Raw genomic sequence first — 19,819 nt, 5'->3', positions numbered from 1 at the left:
TTACCATTTTGCCCTTATGTAAAAAATAGTACAAATTTGTGTTTGTATGAGTTTAATAAATTTTTAAATTTTGTATTTAATGATACACTTTAAATAAATAATTTACAAAAATTAATAAGATAAATTATTTATACTCATACTATTGAAATAAATTTTATCAAGCAATTGTGAAATTCATTTGATTTGAAAGTTAAAAATTAGTATGGAACACCAACACTTTACAATTCATGTCATTTGAAGAGCAATAATATTTATAAGTGACAATTAAGTCGGTTTAAAAAGATGAACATAATCAAATACAGATAAATGTACTGAAATTGAAATGAGAAGAGTCTTACGATACAATGATGCGACAAAATTATGTTAATCATCTAATTTGTGAAGAATTAAGTTGACATTGAAATTCACTTCTGCCATTTGCCGATTCATATCAAGAGTCAAGTTTGATAAATTATCTTCTATCCGTTGAACACGTCCTTGCATATCTTCTATTCCTTGCATTCTATTTTGCAAGTCTTGGACCCCATCCCACGTTTGATGGATGATTTCAGAATTAGAGTGGAAGGGAGGATCTTCAAAATCACCATCAGAGTGGTTGGTTCCATGAACAGGGTGGTCATGCACAACATTTTGTGGTTGTAGTTGCCCTTCATCATCATTATTTGCATGATCCTGCTGCCAAACACCATTGACATTAACAATATTCAATCTCTTCAAAGAACGTGTGGAAAAATGTTGTCTCTTCCCGATGGTTGTATTTGCATCTGGAGAAAAATCTACTCCACTATATTGCATAATCTGGGTGATCAACACACCGTACGGAAGAGGAGTATCACTAGCCTTGCACTTAAGCATGTGCTGCATTATATGATGAGGCCAATTAATGGATATGTTATTCTTAAGCAACCACATCATTAAAATGTCTTCCTGCAACAGTTTAGCAAAATTAGTCATACGTGGTGTCAAAATATGCACTACCACATAATGTAGTAGTCTGTCATTTACGTTAATAGAACCGACAGTCCTGCCACGTTCACCCTGCATGTCCGATCTCAACATGGAAGCCAATGCCATGTCTCGGTCGAAATGGATATCTTCTGGTATATCTGTAAAGCTTATCTTTCAACCTTCATACTTCAAATGGGCAATATTGTACCAATCTTCGGGTTTAAGTTTGATTCTCTTCTTGTTAACCTCACTTTGTAGGTATCCGTTGGCTGAGATCCTCAAGTTTGAGTAGAAAACTTTTATGAGATCCGGATAGAATGGTCGGTCCATAGCTACAAAGTCAACAAGGCCTTAAAATACCAGATGATGATGGAAATAAAGACCAGATGTAGTAAAGGAATCATAATCCATTATTTTGGGGTCGACAATTCTTCTTATGTAAAATTCATGTGCATAGTGTTCCATTTGATGAACATGGCTGAAGAAACGTCGTTGATCTAAGACATCAACGACAGTATGTCTTTTTGGTGGTGGAGGTTCCGTGTTTGTTGCACATTCTTTGTCTTTTCCACTTTTAGATCTTCTTTTGGATGATGATGACGCCATTAAATAATGTCTTCAGATCATAAAGAAGAAAGAAAAATACAGTCATACATAAGAAATCAAATTATAGCACACAATAAACATGTGGTACTTAATCATAAGAAATTAGATCATTACATACATCCATAATGAATAAGTCTTTCATACAATCAAAACATGATAACATAGTGCAAACTCTAACAAGGTAAATGAAAACATAATTGAAGTCTAAAATAGTCCAAATTCATGACAAAATGATAACATTAAAAGATGGTAATTGATTCCAAAGTCACATTGTCTTTGGATCAAACACGGATGTCAATTACTCCCCATCATCATGTTCCATAGTTTATTCCATCGGAGATTGGTGGGCATTCCCATTAACCTTTTCGTAGCCAAAGGGTTGGTGCAAAGGAAATCATAGCACTGCTCCATAACTTTAGGCTCTGGTATATTCATTCCGCTAAGCATTTCCCAGATATCACTCTCGGTGTATTGGAATGTTCCATTGCGACGCATCATCCCCACTTGCTCTATCAGAATATCATTGCGCTTTTCAAATGCTATGACTTGTCTTTCCGCCATCATGGAAATTTTCTCAAAAGGAGAGTTCCCAGACCCCATTACATCCATAAATCCATCAAGCCTCATAGTAAGCTTGTCAAATTGGGAGTCCAATACATCCACCATGGGGGCTTTGCGCTTCGACCCCCGTGATGTTGACGTCCCGCCAGAGGGGACTGATGGCAGTGATTGAGTCGGGCCAGGACTATACTCATCCATTTGAGGGGGTGAAGGTGGAAGGTGGTAATCAACTCCTTCAAAGGTAGGTGCATCAGGTATGTACTCATTCTCATCATTGAGATCAACCTCCAAACGAGTTTGTTGCCTTTTGCGTCGTGCTTGTCTTGCCGTGTGGACTCCACCACCAGTTGCTCTATCGACTGCCCACAGTTCCTCCATCAAATCGTAGTGTCTAATGTTAGTGACCCTTCATTTCGTCGCAGATGGTTTGGCCTGCATTGATAAGTTCCTGTGTGTGTTAAAATAATTTGTGTATGTCATTGAAAACACATGCTAAGTATTTAATTACCTTGACTAAGTCTTCCCAAACTTCGTCTTCTGCTTCAAACCGCTTGGTTGATGAACTCCATGCAAATCCACTAAGTGAACTGAACAAATCATGAACCTCACGCCATTTCTCCTTGACCACTTTTTGCCTATTCTTGACATTATTTTTGGTCACTGAGACAAACCCCAATTGGTTCAGATGACTCACGATATTGTTGTATGCTTGGGTTGTCCAGCTTCCATCAACCCTGTTCCCCCATCGGGCTTCTTCTAGCATCGCTGTCAATAGCTTTTCATCCATGTCTTCAGTCCATTTTGTAAATTCCCGTGATCCGGTGCCGGAATCAATACCAACACTTTTTCCCTTGTTCATGTTCTCACCTAAATAAAAAACAGTACTAATTATATGAAATTAAATAAATTTGATATACAAACCAAAATTTTTTCCATTAAATAAAGCAAAGTCATTCAACATAATTAAGTACATGTAACTAACAATTATTGTAATCTCGCCACATTTGTTCAGCTAATTCATCCCTAAAATTACACCCAAGACGATAATCATCTTCACGTGTGTGAACAATATTGGTCTCTACATGATTTTCCATAATCTCTCGGTCAACCTCATCAATTAGCGCATCGTCATTGTCTACACCACGAAGGAAGTTGTGAAGGATGCAACAAGCTAATACAATGTCAATCATTGTCTCCAAAGAATAATGAGGTTCACTTCCACTTGCTATAATGGGGAATCTTTTCTTCAAAACACCAAATGTTCTTTCAATGACGTTCCGTAGTGATGAATGGCGATGGTTAAACAGTTCACGTGGATTTTGTGGCCCTCTTCGTGTAAATTCTTTAAGGTGATATCTTACACCTCTGTACGGAGTCATTATTGCTCTTTTAAGCATGAATCCAGCATCCCCAAGATAGTACTTTCCTACACGAATGATAACACTTTAGATTTCTCGGACGCACAAGTACATGAATAAGAAACAAAGACTAACCTTCAGGTATGATCAAGGGGTCATCTCGAAAAAGAGCATCTTTCAAAATTCTTGAATCAGATGCTGTCCCTTCCCAACCAGCTAAGACATAAGTGAATCTCATATCGAAATCACATGCAGCAAAAACATTTTGTGTTGGCCAATCCTTCCTCCCTCGGAACCTTGCGGAATCAGATCTTGGGACCTTAACTCGGACATGAGTTCCATCTATTGCCCCTAGACAACCCTATTTCATAGCTAGAAAGTTAAACAAAATTCCCTTTTTGTTGACGTTGTTATTCAAATAAGATAACAAAGAAATTGGAATTTTACCTTGAAGTATGGGAAAAACCGACTATTGTTGGCCAAGTTTGGATGCACATCATTTCCGGATGGCTGAATTAAAAACTCGGACTCCAAGCTCAAAATTGCATCCAATACATTATGGAAATGTTTGCTAACAGTTGACCCATAACGATGGAAGAAAAATGCAACACTTCTATTCTTAACGTTATGCCCAATTATGTGCAGAAATTTTGCAACTTGTTCCTCCACGGTTGACCGTATTGCATCTTTCACTAACCCAGTTGACCTTAGTCGTTGACATAGGTTAATAAATGCCTCTGGTCCCATACGAATAATGTCACGACATCGATTAGTGTGCACCAGGTAAGACATCAATTGCTCTCTGCGACGGTCTTTGTTGGGGACGTATTCCGTAATAGTAGTGCTATGATTCGAATATATAGTCAATATATTCAACGCATGTGTAACAATGCATAACATTGTTACTGCAGCAATTGCTGTACGCACTTGTAATTGTCGATGTAAATGTGTAACTATATTGAAGTCCACACCTACAACATCATCGACTACATCCTCGCCATCCAAATATGAAAGTTCTAGTTCTTCTTCCATATTACCTTGAACAAATTTAACCACTATGACATACATATAATACACATAAGCATCAACCATTTCCATATTATTATTTGAAAAAATATAAAAATAAGATCAAATTTATACAAAAGATTTCTTTTTCACGACAATAATTCAATGAAAAATAAATAGGCATACCAATTGCATCAATAATCCACAAATAACAAATATAAATACATATAAATCCATATAAATCCATAACAATAACAATCCATATATAACCACCACACAAATATAACAAAGAAAGTTTTCAAAATCTACGTACCTTTTACTTCAAAGAAGAAACAAAGTTATCAACACCAACACTCCAACACCTACATCAACCAAATTGATATCAGAATTTTCGAGTTAATAAAAACCATTGTAGTCCACCAACCACAAACTACCTTACCAGTCAAAGTTTTCACACACAAAACCGAAACATGAACCAGGGTTTGAGATCCGGGAACTAATTTCACAACCACGCACAGCCTCCAATATCTCTCAACTAACCTCCTATTCTTCACAACCACGCACAACCTACGCACCACCTCCAGCAAGGTGCAGAGTCATTCACCATCCCACGGACTGCACCATCCCACAGACTGCACCACCTGCAACCAAAGAAATTAAGTAGAACAGTGAGGGTGGGAGAGAGCATGCAAAAATCAGTTCCCATCAGCACTAGGAACACTACCAGTACATCAGTTCCCATCATGTAGCTTCTTGTTGGAGAGAGCATGCAAAAATGACTACACCATCATCGAACACCACTTGCAGAAAATGAACACAGTTCATACACCCACAACAAAACACTTGGACTATGGATCGGAAATGATGGATCCATGGCACTCTTCCATGAACGACGAACTTGTCCAAGCCATTCTCCTTCTGGAATCCACTCTCCCACGAGCCAACAAGTTCTCCAATGCGCCAACTCCACCAACGACGATTCTTGGATCCGGATCTGCACCATCATGGATCGATTCCGCCTCTTGTTGGATCGATTCCAACTTCTCTGGATCGGTTCCTCACATGTTGGGATCGGATCTGGTCACTGCGGATCGGTTCCAAGCTGTTGCAGAACCTTCAGCCACCGTCTCTTTCAGCCCTTGCTTCGACAACATCCCTTCCAGGCCACCAACAACCTGCAGTAGCCACCGTTTCCTTCCGCCGTTGCTTCCACCACATCCCTTCCAGGCCACCAAAAACCTCCAGCAGCCACCGTCTCTTCCGCGCTTCGATTTGGCACCCCTTTGGTCTTTTTCTCCACTCTCTTTCGCACTGCCAGCGGCACCAAACAAATATAATCAACAAAAAAAAACTCACCTCACATGACAGAAGCCACAGCACCGTCTGCGTCATGCGAAAAACCAACTCTGCCTTCTCCCCTCTTCCAACTTATACACCGCACCAATCACACACACCAACCTTCTAACTTATTCAATTGTTATTTAATGGTCGCTGCAGTCAAACAAATTCAAACACAGATTGTATAGTCACAACATGTCAGGAATCCCGTCAGGAATCTCGCGAATCTGTTGTGTTTTTCTCACGAATCTTTGCTTTTTTCTGAATGCAGTTGAACCTCCACTGTACATGCAAAACACGTGAAACATTTATGACGAGGGTAAATACGTCTTTTATTACCACTCTCCTTCAAATCTTTGGTTCAGAAGCGGGATGCCAAAATCCATGAATCCTTCAAATCCTCTCACATACTTGCCTTCAAATCATAGCAAGCGAACACCGCAAATCACCGCTGATCCATCCCTCCACTTTCGTTGCAACAGTAAATACATGCATGCGAACACAGCCTTAAATAAAATAGAAACTAAATTAAAAATTAAAAAAATTAATAAATCACATAGGATAATTTGATAAATATTAAGATTAAAATAATAATTAAACTGATATATAAACACATATTACATAAAGTAGAATAGAAGTAACATGACAAATTTTCTAATAAAAAATATAAAATGATAAAAGAATTAACTTAATGGCTAACATCATAAATATGAATAATATAATAAATTTTATCTGTATGGTGCTTTTGAATTTTTTTTTTCTTTTTAACTATGGTTTATTTTAGAGAAATTTGGGATGTCCTTCAGGTAAAACAAAAAAGGCTTAAAAAAAACGTCATTATTTGGGTTGGTTTTGCATGTTCAATTAATTTTTGCGGCTTCATTTCAGGATCCGTACCCCAAATGATTTCAGTTGTCATTTCCAAAAATAGATGAGCAACATCACCACAAACACACCTCTTTCATATCACCACCAAGACCAGACAAATCGAACCACAACTCATTTCTGAACAATCCAATAAAAATAAAGTGATACCTACCAAGTCCACTCACTCGGCTTTCGAAATAGGGCAGAAATAGCTATAAACAAAAACCACCAAATAAAACTGACGTGACATAATTCATAAAAATCCAAATAAATCTAAGTAAATTTCGATATAGGATAGAGTTTTATGTGAATGTATAATATTGAATAATATATGATAATGGATAGATAAAATTAGTAACATAAATAATAACAATTAGGTATCTCTTATCCGAAAATAAAATTTTACTATTTGTAAATTTAAAGGTAAATTTTTAATTTCAATTTTAGTTTTAATATTCAATATGGTCGTTAGAATTTAATAATAAACTGCATCAAATTAGAATTTATTATAAATATTATTAGAACATTAAATATATTCATTTTATTTATTAAAAATTGTTCGTGGATCACTTTAAAATTCGTGAATATTTGTGAATATTTTTATATCTACAAATATTTAAAAAATATATATATTTTATAAATTTTTTAAATAAAATAATAAAATATAAAATATAATATTAATTTAATTTAATTTTGATCAAATTTAATATAATAAAATATAAAAAATTTAATTTTAATTAAATTTAACTTAATAAAATATAAATTAAATTTTAATTTTAATTTTTTATGGTTAACATATACATCTAGGTACGGATAATATGATACTTGCATTCAACCCGTTATAAACGGGTATTAAAATATCCACTACCTACAGTAATAAATACCCACAGGTACTAACTATCCACTGTTGGTACCTGTGGACACAAGTAATTTTGTCATCTCTATCACATACTCAATTTTTGGGAGAGGCAAAATAGTATCCTCACAATTTATATATTTAATTTTTTGTCACTAATTCAATAAAAATGAATACATAATTTAGTATAACTATAACTATAAAAGAAATTACACATATATAAAGGATTGTCTATCATTTTTTGATATTCTTGAATTCATCAATAATTGAATCATAATTAAAATTTCCAGTTATTTTTCTTTTAATGTAAATAATCATATTATGTACAAAATATTCATTTTCTATTTTATTAATGTGGATAGATCGATTCAAAAGTCTTCACAAATTTTTGTTTCATTATTATGCCATGAGCAGTGGCGGATCTTGATCAACATTGTTGGGGGAGCCAAAATAATACGTTCAAAATTTATACATTTAATTATTGTCACTAATATAATAAAAATGAATACATAATTTAGTATAACGATAACTAAAAAAAAGATTACAAATAAATCTATGGAAGACTTGAATTTGTATACCTATTTAAAAAAAATACTAAAAAATAAATTTTCATAATCTAATAAAAAACTAAGAGACGTAAATATCAAAAGAAAATTCGATGATAAACAAACCACACTTAAGATCCAGTTATAAAAAACACACAGTACAATATTTTTTCTTTTATGTTCATAAAATAAAAAATTAATATACAAGCTCATTAAATAAATTAATATACAATTATTAAACTAATATTTCACTATCATGTGATACGAGAGAATTACTTTCTTCTTTATTTTTTCGAGAATGGATATATGAGAGCAAAAATAGTAGATCTTTTTCTCTTTAAGAAACAAAAGAAAATAGGTGAGAATGGGAGATGAGAACGATTTGTGAGAAACTCAAGTCATATAATGAACCACAGTATCCGATTATAAAAAAACACATAATAAGATACTTTTACTTCTATGTTCATAAAATAAAAATTAATATAAAAGAGACTTATTAAATAATTTATTAAACTAATATTTCACTATCAAGTAAGATAAAAGAATTACCTAATTCTTTTCCTCCTCGTGAATGAAAGAGAACAAAGAGAAATAAGAGCAAAAAAATAAATATTTTTCTCTTCAAAAACAAAAGAAAAAAATTTAAGAATAAGAAATGAAAATGATTTATAAGAAGGTCAAACGAACCATAATGAAAAATAATAATGAAAACATCTTGATAAATCTTTGTATTATTTATTATTTATTATGTTTGATTTTATATTTTATTATTTATTAACATTAATTATTATATTTATAAAAGAAATAAAATATTTAATTTAATCATCATTAATTTATAATATATTATCTAATATCTATAATATAAAAAATTTAAAATACCTAAAATTTAAAAAAAAAATCAAATTTTTGGGGGGGCCATGGCCCCTCCCTGCTACCACAAAGGTCCGCCACTGGCCATGAGCAACCATATTATCATGTTTTCATCTTCACTAGTAGTTTCTCTTTATCACTTTTAAAAAATAAATTTATTATTTTGTTTTTCATCAATATACCTATTTAAAAAAGAAGTTTAACACTAAAAAATAAGTTATCATAATCTAATCAAAAGTTGAGAGACATCATTACTAAAAAAAACTATGATAATAAGTCACAATGAAAAATCACATAATACATTACTTGTTTTTCTATATTCATAAAAAATGAATATACAAAAAAGGTCATGAGATAAAAAATAGTACTAAATATTAAACAAATATTTCACCATCAAGTGAGACAAGATAGAGTTATCTTAAAAAAAGATATAAAAAATGATGACAAAAATAATGAACTTATGTCTAACTTTTTTTTTTCTTCAATAACAAAACAGGTAAGTGTGATACACAAGTACAATATGTGAGAAGCTCAAAAGACGATGAGAGAAGAAACTCCAAAATATCTTAAGAAATTACTTTTGTTTATTATATTTGATTTTGTGTTTTATTATTCATTAGCATTCAATGTTGTACTTCATAAAAGAAAATAAAAAAAAAAACACCTAATTTAATTTCCATTATTTTTTCATTATACTACTACCTAATTTTAAAACATACTTATAATTTAAAGAATTTAAAAAATACATATAATTTAAAAAAATTTCAAGAAGTTTGGGGGTCGTTACCCCATCTGCCCCTTCTATCCTCCCCACCGAATAGGATCAAATTATCATTATACCGTTTCAATCGTCTAAGGCATGACTCGAAGATGAATAAGATGTCCAAAGGTCGACCTAAAAGATTAGCCCACAAAGGATCACAAATTGGATCTTTATTCGCCTAATAGTTAAGTTAAATTTTATTAACAGGATATTATTATATGGGAGATTCAATATCTGGTTATTATCTTTGTAATCTTTGTTTTTGTTATTATTCTTTCTAACTGAAATATTCTTTTCATTTTCAGAGAATAAATAAATTATAACTGATTTACTTATAAATAAAATTCTAATTCTCATGATTAAGAGATGAACCTATTTGACTTTATTGGTTAGAGTTTACAGTATTTTTTGTTTTCGATCTAAGGCTCTTCATTTTTTATCAAAACAAATTAACATTTAGTGAGACTTGGTAAAATTCGATCTGAACCCCACTTATATAAAAAAAAACTCACTACAATAAAAAATACAAATAACGACATTAATTATCAAGGAGAATCAGGAACGACCAATAAGTAAATAATGCAACAAATCTTACATATTAGTGCCTACAAATGCAAAAGTATTAATCCAGAACATGTTCATTAACTTGATTTTTCCTATAATTGGTTGCTGGAGAAAAATAAGATGAGGCAACACGCCATAAAACCAAACCAGAAATTTGTACTTTTTTGCCGTGGGACATCAAAAGGTAGAGAATTTGTACTCTAAAAGTTAGTGTTAGATGAGAGAATGAAATAAAAAAGTGGGTGGGCGAGAAGCTGGCGAAAAATAAAATGAAGATTAAAACAAGTATAAGACTAATAAAAGATAGATGAGATGAGAATAAAGTAATTTGGTTAAAAATAAAAAGAAAAGAAAAAGTAATTTGGTTTAAAAAAGGAAAATAAAAAGGTATAATTTGGTTAAAGAAAAATAAACAATGGGATAGAAGATCATCTATAAAATCTTTTAAGAATAAATTGAAATATAAAGTATTATAGTTAATAATAAGTGATTTAGAGATATGTATTTTACATACTATGTTGCGCAAAAACTTTCTAAGTTCCCTCATGTATTCAAAGTTTTTTGTTTTTTTTTCGTAAATACTAAAACTAAAAATTGAATGAAAATAGAATTATTATAAATAATTGTTAAAAGGTAATAATTCTATACAAAATAAAAAATGGATTATATGTTTATTCTTTTACTTTTATCTTTCGTCCTTCACGAGTATATGTATGTTTTCATTTAGAATTTAATTTTGATTTCTTAAATGATTTTTTTTATTTAAAGTGTGTTTTAATTAAAATTTATTTTAACATAGTTAAATGAATTTGAGATATAAAATTATGTTAAAAATAATTTTTTAATTAGATAAATGTTCTTTCGATTATTTTAAGGTGTTTTAATAGAGTAAAAATTAAGTTTAAGGTAATAGACAGAGTAAGCTAAAAAAATCAAGACCCGAAGAGATTTAGTTGAGATAAGAAGAGAAAATGATAATAAAAATTGAACTTAGAAAAATACTTCGATAATTAATAAATCTTAGTTATAAGATGTGATGATAAAAGATAATTCCAGAATAAATATATTTTTAGATATTTTATTTAATATTTTAAATAACTATCTTATTTAATTATAAGATAAAATACAAAGAATAATAATTGTCAATTTTTTTCAAATTACATGTAGCATTAATTTGAACACTTCAGTGTTTTCGGTGGTCTTCTAAGTTAAATACTTTTATTGAAGTTTCTAAATTTTACTTTATTAATATACTTTTAATTGAGATTTTAAATTTTACTTTATTAATATACTTTTAATTTCTTTTTAAATTTTACTTTATTAATGTACTTTTAACTAAGTTTTTAAATTTTTCTTTATTAATAGTATATTTCGAGTATAATACTATAAACAGTTTACAGTATCTTTCGTCTTTTCATGCTATCCATATCCTTCTTCGATCACATTAATGTAATTCACAGAAGCCTTAATTGTAAGTTACAAATAAGTATAATAAGTGCTAAATATGTGGCACACAAAATATTTATACACTCATTTTAACACTATCCTTTAGTCTTCTTTTTTTTCATGAATACAACATTATATTTTTTTTTTTTATTTTAATCAATGAATGTAATACCATTACTCATTGTGTGACCGTAGCTCAGCTCAGATAATGTCAATTGACATATTACTATAAGCGGCTACAAATGCAAGAGTATTAATCCAAAACATGTTTCATTAACATGGATGTTTCCTACTGCAGGAGAAAAATAACACATGAGGCAACACATAAAGCCATAAACCAAACCAGAAAACTGCTTGCTAGAGGATTTTAGATTAATGTTATGGTTTAACACCAAAGGTTTGCTTATCGAAGCCGTCAGTTCCATGACAAATTAACAAACAGCTGCAAAATTTAAACTCAGTCTGAAAACCAAACGCCAGAAATGTCCTTAAATCATAGTCGGATAAATATATGCCATATAAAAAAAATGAAAATATAGAACACAATCACACGTTAGTGTCTCTTCTGAAGCATGCACATAAGGATTAAGATTGGAACGATTACTATTATATAAGTACAACAATTTACAACAAAGCAAACTAATTTTGCAGAGCAATTCACAGTCCTTTTCAACCCATGTTTCCAATTCACCCCAGATTGCAGACCCCACCATTTCCAGGGGGAGAATGAAAACAAAGGAAACTAAAAACTCCGCAGCCTAAGCCTACAGGGAAAAAAAAAAGGTAAAAAGAAAAAGGTTAACTATTAAGTTCCCTTGGAAAGGTAAAAAGATTGATCACACTTTTTGATCAAAAGCACAGGTTCATTTGGTTCTTCGTGGCAGGCCACAAACATGATTGCCCAAATAAGTTCCCTCGATTCGACGATTCCATCCGTTACGGCCTTCTGAGAACAGCACAGGCAATAAATCTGGGCTCGCACACCGGAATACTTTTGTCTGGAAAATCCTCGTCAGAGTATCCCTTCCCTGCACAATTGAAGGGACAACACGTTATGAACGGAAATTACATTCCCCTACGTTTACTTTATTAGTGTAATTGCTTAAAGTTAATTAAATTTATGTATCAACATTTTCATTCACATGCGTCGGTGAATCCAAAAGGAAACATTCAAAAAAAACGCTACAGAAAGACGTTATTCATCAAACAAAAAGATCTATCTTCATAAAAACTAAAACGTAATATCTATATTTATTTGCAATAGTGTCCAACACTGACATTAATACTACTAATGAGCCTCAGAGTTAAGATATATGAAAACAAATAGAAACACCAAAAGTTTCTTCCAGACCCATTAGGGTAAATAAAAAGACATTCCTGAAACGACAACGAAACCTGATACTGAGCCACGTTGATTTGGCATATCTTTTTGTTCTGGTCAACATCCCACTCGACACCGTGGAACTCGCGGTAGAATCTGAACGCAGCTTCAGGAGAGGTGAAGTTAACAAAGGCATATCCCAGATTCGAGACCCTTTTCTGCATTGAAAATTTCCTGGAAACAAAGAAAAAAAAGAACACGAAAACGTGAACAACGAACGAACCGCAACTACACACAATGTTCCAGAACCTTACCTATAATCCACCGGCAGATAAACGAAGTCAAACTTGGACCACTTCTCGGGGTCAACGCTCTTGTTCTGTCGCAAACAATGCTCGTCCAGTATGTGTAGCAAGTCATCAAACCTAAAACAAGTTGCCACAAAACATCTCGCTCAAAACTACACTCTCACATTCCATAAAAGGTTAGCGAGAAGAGAGCAGTTACTTGAATTGGTTAGGGACATTGCGAATCATGACGGTGGTTATAGAAGAGGACTCGGCTTCTTTAACGGTGTCAGGAAACGGCATAACGACCGTACCGTTTTCCCGAATCTTCCTTCCCCTAACCCGCCATTTGTAAAACTTGCGGTGGCAGCGCCAGTTTCCGGCGGAAGCGCACACTTTACTCCGACCGGTGTCGGTTTTGGCGCGTTGAGGAGAGGGGTTGGAGAATGGCGCGTGAAAGGGAGGGTAAAGGGGGAAGGTGGAGGGAGGAACGTAGTAACAGATGGGGCGAGAAAAATGCAGTAGCTGGAGTTGTTGTTGGTTGGGTTTGAGATAAAAAGGTGGAGCGTGAGGGTTGAGAGTGTGGTGAGAAAGCATGGTGCAGTTGAAACGGTGAGAATGAAGTGAGGTAGTAGAAGAAGGTGGAATTTATAGGAAGGAAAGTAATGATGAAGAGAAGGTGGTGGAATGAGTGTGGGAATGGGAAATGTTAAAAGAGTAATGATGGAAAGTGCAATGATGAGAAGGTTTTGGGTTGTGGCATTAAATGCTGGTTCTGTTACAGGACGAGACCAACTCGTGTTGTTCTTCTGCCATCGCCTACTCTCTGCCGCCGGATGGTGACGCTCGCTCTCTGCACCCGCCTTCCACACGCACTTTCTTTTCCTTCCAAACATTTTGCAGACCCTCCACTTTGGTCACAATGCAGAAATGAGTATGCTAGGTAATATATATCACCATTTAAAAACAGTCTTCCAATATTATTATTTTCTTACTAGTATTTTAAAACTTTTTTTTAATATATATTTTTCTAAATAGTTTTGTTGAAATAACTCGAAGATAATGGTGTTACAGTCCTACCTACTTCTGAGTTACCATACCCAGTCTTACAAGAAGTAAAGTACTCCAGCACTATTCATACTACCTTATTAGTCTACTAAATTTCTACTTAACCAGACATCATGTCATTGTTGTCCCGTCAATTTACACTCTCTTGTCATTTTCAGAAGAATTAAACCTCTAAATGGTAACTGTTGTTGGAAATTGTTTTCCAAGTGGCACTCTTTGCTATTTTTTTAATCCATATCATATTGTTCCTAATATTTTTCCGGATACTATTGTTTGTGCTAGATATGTATTGGTCAGAATTCGGTTCGTTGGGGCCACTCAGCGTCGATTTACCGGCAAGAATTCAGTTTCCGGAAATCAAATTCTAAACTGGAGAATGAAAAGATTAAATTAAAAGTAGATTAAGTTAAGGAAATTATTGTAATAACAAATTTTAATCATTGTAGTTGTTTAAAAAAAATTTGAACAATGTATATTTATTTGGTTAAATAAATTTAGTTAATGATAATTTAGTAGGTGAAATACTTTGAAAAAGAAGTGAAGTAAAAGATTATAAAAACAAATTTATGTTGTAATAATTTTATGAGAATAAGATAATATGTTTTATTTATTGTAAATAAGATATTTGAAATATTTTGATTTTATTTAATTATTTAGACGTAGAGATACAATATTTAAGGATGTATTGTTTTTTTATTTAGTAGTTGTTTGTATATATATATTAGTAATAGAATCTAAAACATATTAGGAAGAAAAAAAGTTGGAGTACATAACGGTGGAATGACAAAGCAAATAGATTTAAGTAATTGAACATAAGTAAAAATGAAATTAAACTTATACATTAAAAATTATCTTTATTTTGTAATATTTTTTCGTCGATATAACTCAAGTTTTACAAGTCATCATATTTTTCGTCAAAGGTTGGTACATTAGTGCATTTCAGAGTTTTTACATCATAGTATATGTCTCGGTTTTTGTATATCCGCTGCATATAAACATGCGGTAACATTTTTGTAATTAAATGCACCTTTTATGCCTCGGTTATTATACTAACCGAGGCATATAGCTTAAAAAAAATTGCGAATTCACGCTGTTCACAAAATTTGAAAATTTTTAACTGCTTTTATGCCTCGGTTACCACAGAACCGAGGCCTAATAGCTTTTTTGCTTCAGGTTTTTTTTACCCGATGCAGTTACTTGGCTGTATTTTTTTTTGTTTTAATTCACTGATAAAATATGCCTCGGTTCTTTTATAACCGAGGCAGTATGGACCTTTTTGCTTCGGGTCTATTGCCAACTGAGGCATATAGTAAGACAATATGCCTCGGTTTCGAATTAACCGAGGCAGTATGGCTTCGTAGGGTTTAAAAAACCCTAAATCCTTTTGCAGCTGCGCAAACCATCACGATTTTCTTCTTCTTCGAGCATCCCCACACAGCATCCAAATATTTTCTTCTTCTTCCACTGCACCCCAGCCTTTGTTCCGACTTCACCACCACTCCGTGGGGGTATCGCTGGACCGGCTTCCGTCGTCCAAGGGGGTGGCGGCGGCGGCGAGGAGGAACTCGCTCCGGTGTAGAACTCGCTCATGGCGGCCATCAAGCGGTCGCAGGCGAACCAGCGGTGGCAGCCGGAGAGCTTCCACGCTTACCAGCAAAGCCAGCACGGGGGCACGACGTCGTTTCTGAAGCAATTCGTTTTGTCAATCCTCGACGATCCAATCGTGAGTCGGGTTTTCGCGGAAGCAGGGTTTCGAAGCTGTGATGGGTGTTTATGCAAAGAGTGCTCTGAGAGGTTTTGTTGAGATGGTTCAAAAGGGTCGAGGGGGTTCGGTTTTGAGTTCGGAGTTGAGGGTGGTTTATTTGGAGAGGGAGATTGGGGAATTTGTGAAAAGGGGTGGGAGTGGGGAAGAGGTGGTGAGTGTGAAGTTGAAGGACTTGGAGCAGCAACCCTTCATTCCGCCTGCACCGCCGCTGCTCCGTCGAATTTTTTTTTGATATTTCTGATACACAATTAGGCCTCAGTTGGAGGAAACCGAGGCAGTAACTACTTTTTCTGCCTCGGGTTAATAACCGAGGCATAAACAAAAGTCTTTTTACCTCGGCAGTATATGCCTCGGGTGCGAACCCGAAGCCAAAAGTGCAAAATAACCGCTGTCGTTTGCCTTCCCTGCACTAGTGGTAGGTGGATATCTTGTTTGGATTAAAGGTTCAATGTTGTTCTATGTTCGTTCACGTCGCACAAATGAGTGTAGAAGTTGAATTTTTTTTCCAACACTTGATTATTTGTGCAACATCGATATCAAATTTGATTTAAATTGTATCATGCACAAGGTGGTTATTAACTACTCTAACTGGACAATGATAGTTAATTTCAGTAACTTGTATATGGTCTCCACACCATATTACTTGTATATGGTCTCCACACCATAGTTCATTAAATGTGCAATTGTGTCAAGTTGGCATTATTCTAGGTTGTGACATATGAAGGTGTGGACGCGATGAGGTTTGGGTTTGTGTAAAAGGATGAAGGAGGTAGATTTAAAAGAGAAAGTATTTGCTTAATAAACGTAGTATACAATTCAATGATTGTGTGAATAGGAAATTCAGACTTATAATGGATCAAATGTCATGATCTATTGATATTTAAGTTGCATAAAGGATGTGTTGGTTGGAAGTTCCAACGTCGTGCACATTTTTTCCTTGAGGAAGTTGAATAGTTGTATGTATCCGAAAGAATTTTGAACTTTCACATTGTTTGATTTCGTCATTTGCAAATAAGACTATGAGGTAGGAATTTGAATAGTTCTTTGTCTCTTCATGCCTAAGTACTCTATGAAAAGATGATAAGTGTTTGTGTTTATGTTTATAGAGTAAAGACAATGGTTGGGTTTATTATGATTTGTAATACTATGGTAGTTTGTGGTTGAAATGTGGTGTATGATGGTATTTGTAGGATAAGTATCATTATTTTATCAAGTTGGGTTTTGAAAGTTGTTTGGCACACTTACCCAATAAAGATGACAAGTATTGTCCTAGTGGTAGAGTTCATGTGCAATTGTGTACATGTGTCCTGAGCCACACCACATGCTAATAAGCGTCAAAGTCAAGTGTAATAAAAGCTTACCTTTGTGTGACACGCTTACCAAATAAAGGTCAGGAGTCTTATCTTAGTGGCAGATGGGATGTACAATAGTTTACATGCGTCATTAGCCATACCATCTCCCAATACATGTCAGAGTCAAGTGCAATAAAAGCTTACATTTGTGTGGCACACTTATGTAATCAAGCTAAGAAGTTTTGTCTCAGTGGCAAAGTGCATGTGCAATTTTTGATACGTGTCTTGATCCACACCATCTTCACATACATGTTGGCATACCCCTTAGCATGGCTAAGCACTTTCATGGAGAGATATAGTCGTCTTTGCAAGGTGAAGTAAAAATCTTTTCTTTTGCGCCATAATAGAGTATCTTTGATAAATTAGGAATATTTAGGCCTTGTATTAAGGGCCAAGTAGTGTATGATTTTAAAAACAATCTTGCTTAAGTAGGGAGCATCATATGCACCTACTTAAGCAACTATTTGATGTTTAATTATGTTCATCAAGCTAGCTTAGTCTGTGGCATCCCACACATGCCAAATGGTAAGCCCTTAATGAAGAGTTCACTTACAAAGATAGTGGTCATGTGCCATTGTCCTATTGGAAAGGCTTTTCATAAGTAGCTTTCCACATAGCACTCCATGATTGGTTCAGTTTTGTGAGAGTGAGGAGTGCCACATGTCAAGCTCTCATTCACCAAGATAGCATTGTTAGGGTTTTGGTGCATGTTAGCACTTTAGGGTTTTGGACCATTTTGGAGACACCTTACTCTATAAATATAGGTGTCTCCCCCCTGTATTTCTCACTTTGAGAACGATAATGTTATGCTGCCAAAAATATTTTTTAGCCATAAACTTGTCTCTTAGTTACTTGCTAGAGTATCCCATGAGGTCCCTCTATCACTTCTTTCTCTAGAGTTGGCTTATCATCTCTTAGAGCACCACAAACAACCTTCATCCTAACATCTAATACCATAAATCGAGAGGTACTTCCTCTCATACACCAAGCTTGTGTGCATCCTATCACCTCCATAGCCATCATTTTAAGCTTTGGCCCAACCTAGCTTGAGGAGGAGGTTATCATTTGGTATCAAGAGCTTTGGTTCTAGAGGAGCTAAGTTCCTTGGTCCTTTTATTGCTTTTTATTGTGCTCATGTGTTGTTCTTTCTTGTCTTCATTTTCAAGTCCATATATGTTGTTTTCATGGTTCTAGTTCTTGTTCTTCTTTGGAACCATTCGGTTTTCACCATTAGATTTTCATATAATTGTGTTGTTTGTGTGCTTTTATGTTTTTCGAGTCTTTCTTAATATATATGTTTTGGTTTCCATGATATTTATGGCCAATTTCATTTTTAAATTCATCCATGTTTTCAAGAGTCATGTGTAGTCTTTTTAATGTCATTTTATCCTAGTTTTGAGCTTTCAAAAATCACAAAAATATATGTTTTTCTTGATTTTAAAAATTGCACCATATATAATCTTTTGAGTGCTTTTTCTTTACATATTTAAGTTCATACATGTCATTAGGCCATTGGCAGATTCCTAAAGTTAAGTTTCCTTTATGTTTGTTTGTGTTTCATGTCATATTTTGATTCTAGAAGGCTTTTCTTACATTTTTTTTTTGTTACTTGGAGTTTTGAGCTACCAAAAGCATTTTCAAATTCATATTTGGTGTGTGTAGTGATGTGTTTTTGTGGCTGGAAACGTGAAAACAAGAGAGACAAAAAGAATCAAGTCATTTGGTACATGAAAAAGTAAGAAAAAGTACAAAAGCAAAAGCAAAATATTAAAAGTAAAAGTAGAAAAGGGGGGCCACTACCACCAAACTTTATGTGAGCACTTTGATGTTGATCTTGTGGTTGTTTTTAATGTGAAAGTGCCTCTACACAACAACCTAGTTTGTGCATTTTGCAAACAAGAGAGTGTCATAGTGCACCTTTGACTAATGGCTGGCAAAGACAAAAAGCATCAATTTCTACTCTAGTAATTTTTTGTTTTTGTGATCTATTCTAGAGATTTTCTTTAGGTATTTATTTTGTGTGCCTAACCTTTGGTTGAAGAGCTTTGTTCATTTTTTTGCTTTTCTTTGCTTTCTCCTTGGAATCTACCTTTTGGTTTTGATTTTGGGTTGTGGTGTAGGTTCTTTTAGAGGTTGGCTTAAACTAAAGGAAGCCTTTTAGAGGCATTAGAGACCTCTTTGGACCTTTAAGCTTGAGGAGGAAACAAGAATAAAAATGAGTGAACACTTAGAGAGATGGAAACATCACATTTTGATTGTATTGGAATTTTGACTTGTAATTTGTATTATTTTTGGACTT

General features: G+C 33.8%; 1 protein-coding gene and 1 pseudogene across 1 annotated transcript; both read right to left on the bottom strand.

Moving 5' to 3' along the window:
• Positions 1-363: 363 nt before the first annotated feature.
• LOC146884278 (uncharacterized) lies at positions 364-2,508 on the bottom strand (annotated as a pseudogene).
• Positions 2,509-12,305: 9,797 nt separating this feature from the next.
• Positions 12,306-13,963, bottom strand: LOC114193206 (protein terminal ear1-like). Its single transcript, XM_028082925.2, has 4 exons — positions 13,556-13,963; positions 13,363-13,473; positions 13,123-13,282; positions 12,306-12,755 (listed from the first exon to the last, which is right to left on the bottom strand). Exons 1-4 carry the CDS (start codon positions 13,930-13,932, stop codon positions 12,591-12,593), a joined length of 813 nt encoding a protein of 270 aa, XP_027938726.1. The 5' UTR covers positions 13,933-13,963; the 3' UTR covers positions 12,306-12,590.
• Positions 13,964-19,819: the final 5,856 nt, after the last annotated feature.

This window comes from Vigna unguiculata, chromosome 8, assembly GCF_037176805.1.
Source record: "Vigna unguiculata cultivar grain cowpea cultivar isolate G323 ecotype 2 chromosome 8, ASM3717680v1, whole genome shotgun sequence".
Classification (NCBI taxonomy): domain Eukaryota; kingdom Viridiplantae; phylum Streptophyta; class Magnoliopsida; order Fabales; family Fabaceae; genus Vigna; species Vigna unguiculata.
This window is presented reverse-complemented; position numbering and strand designations above follow the sequence as displayed.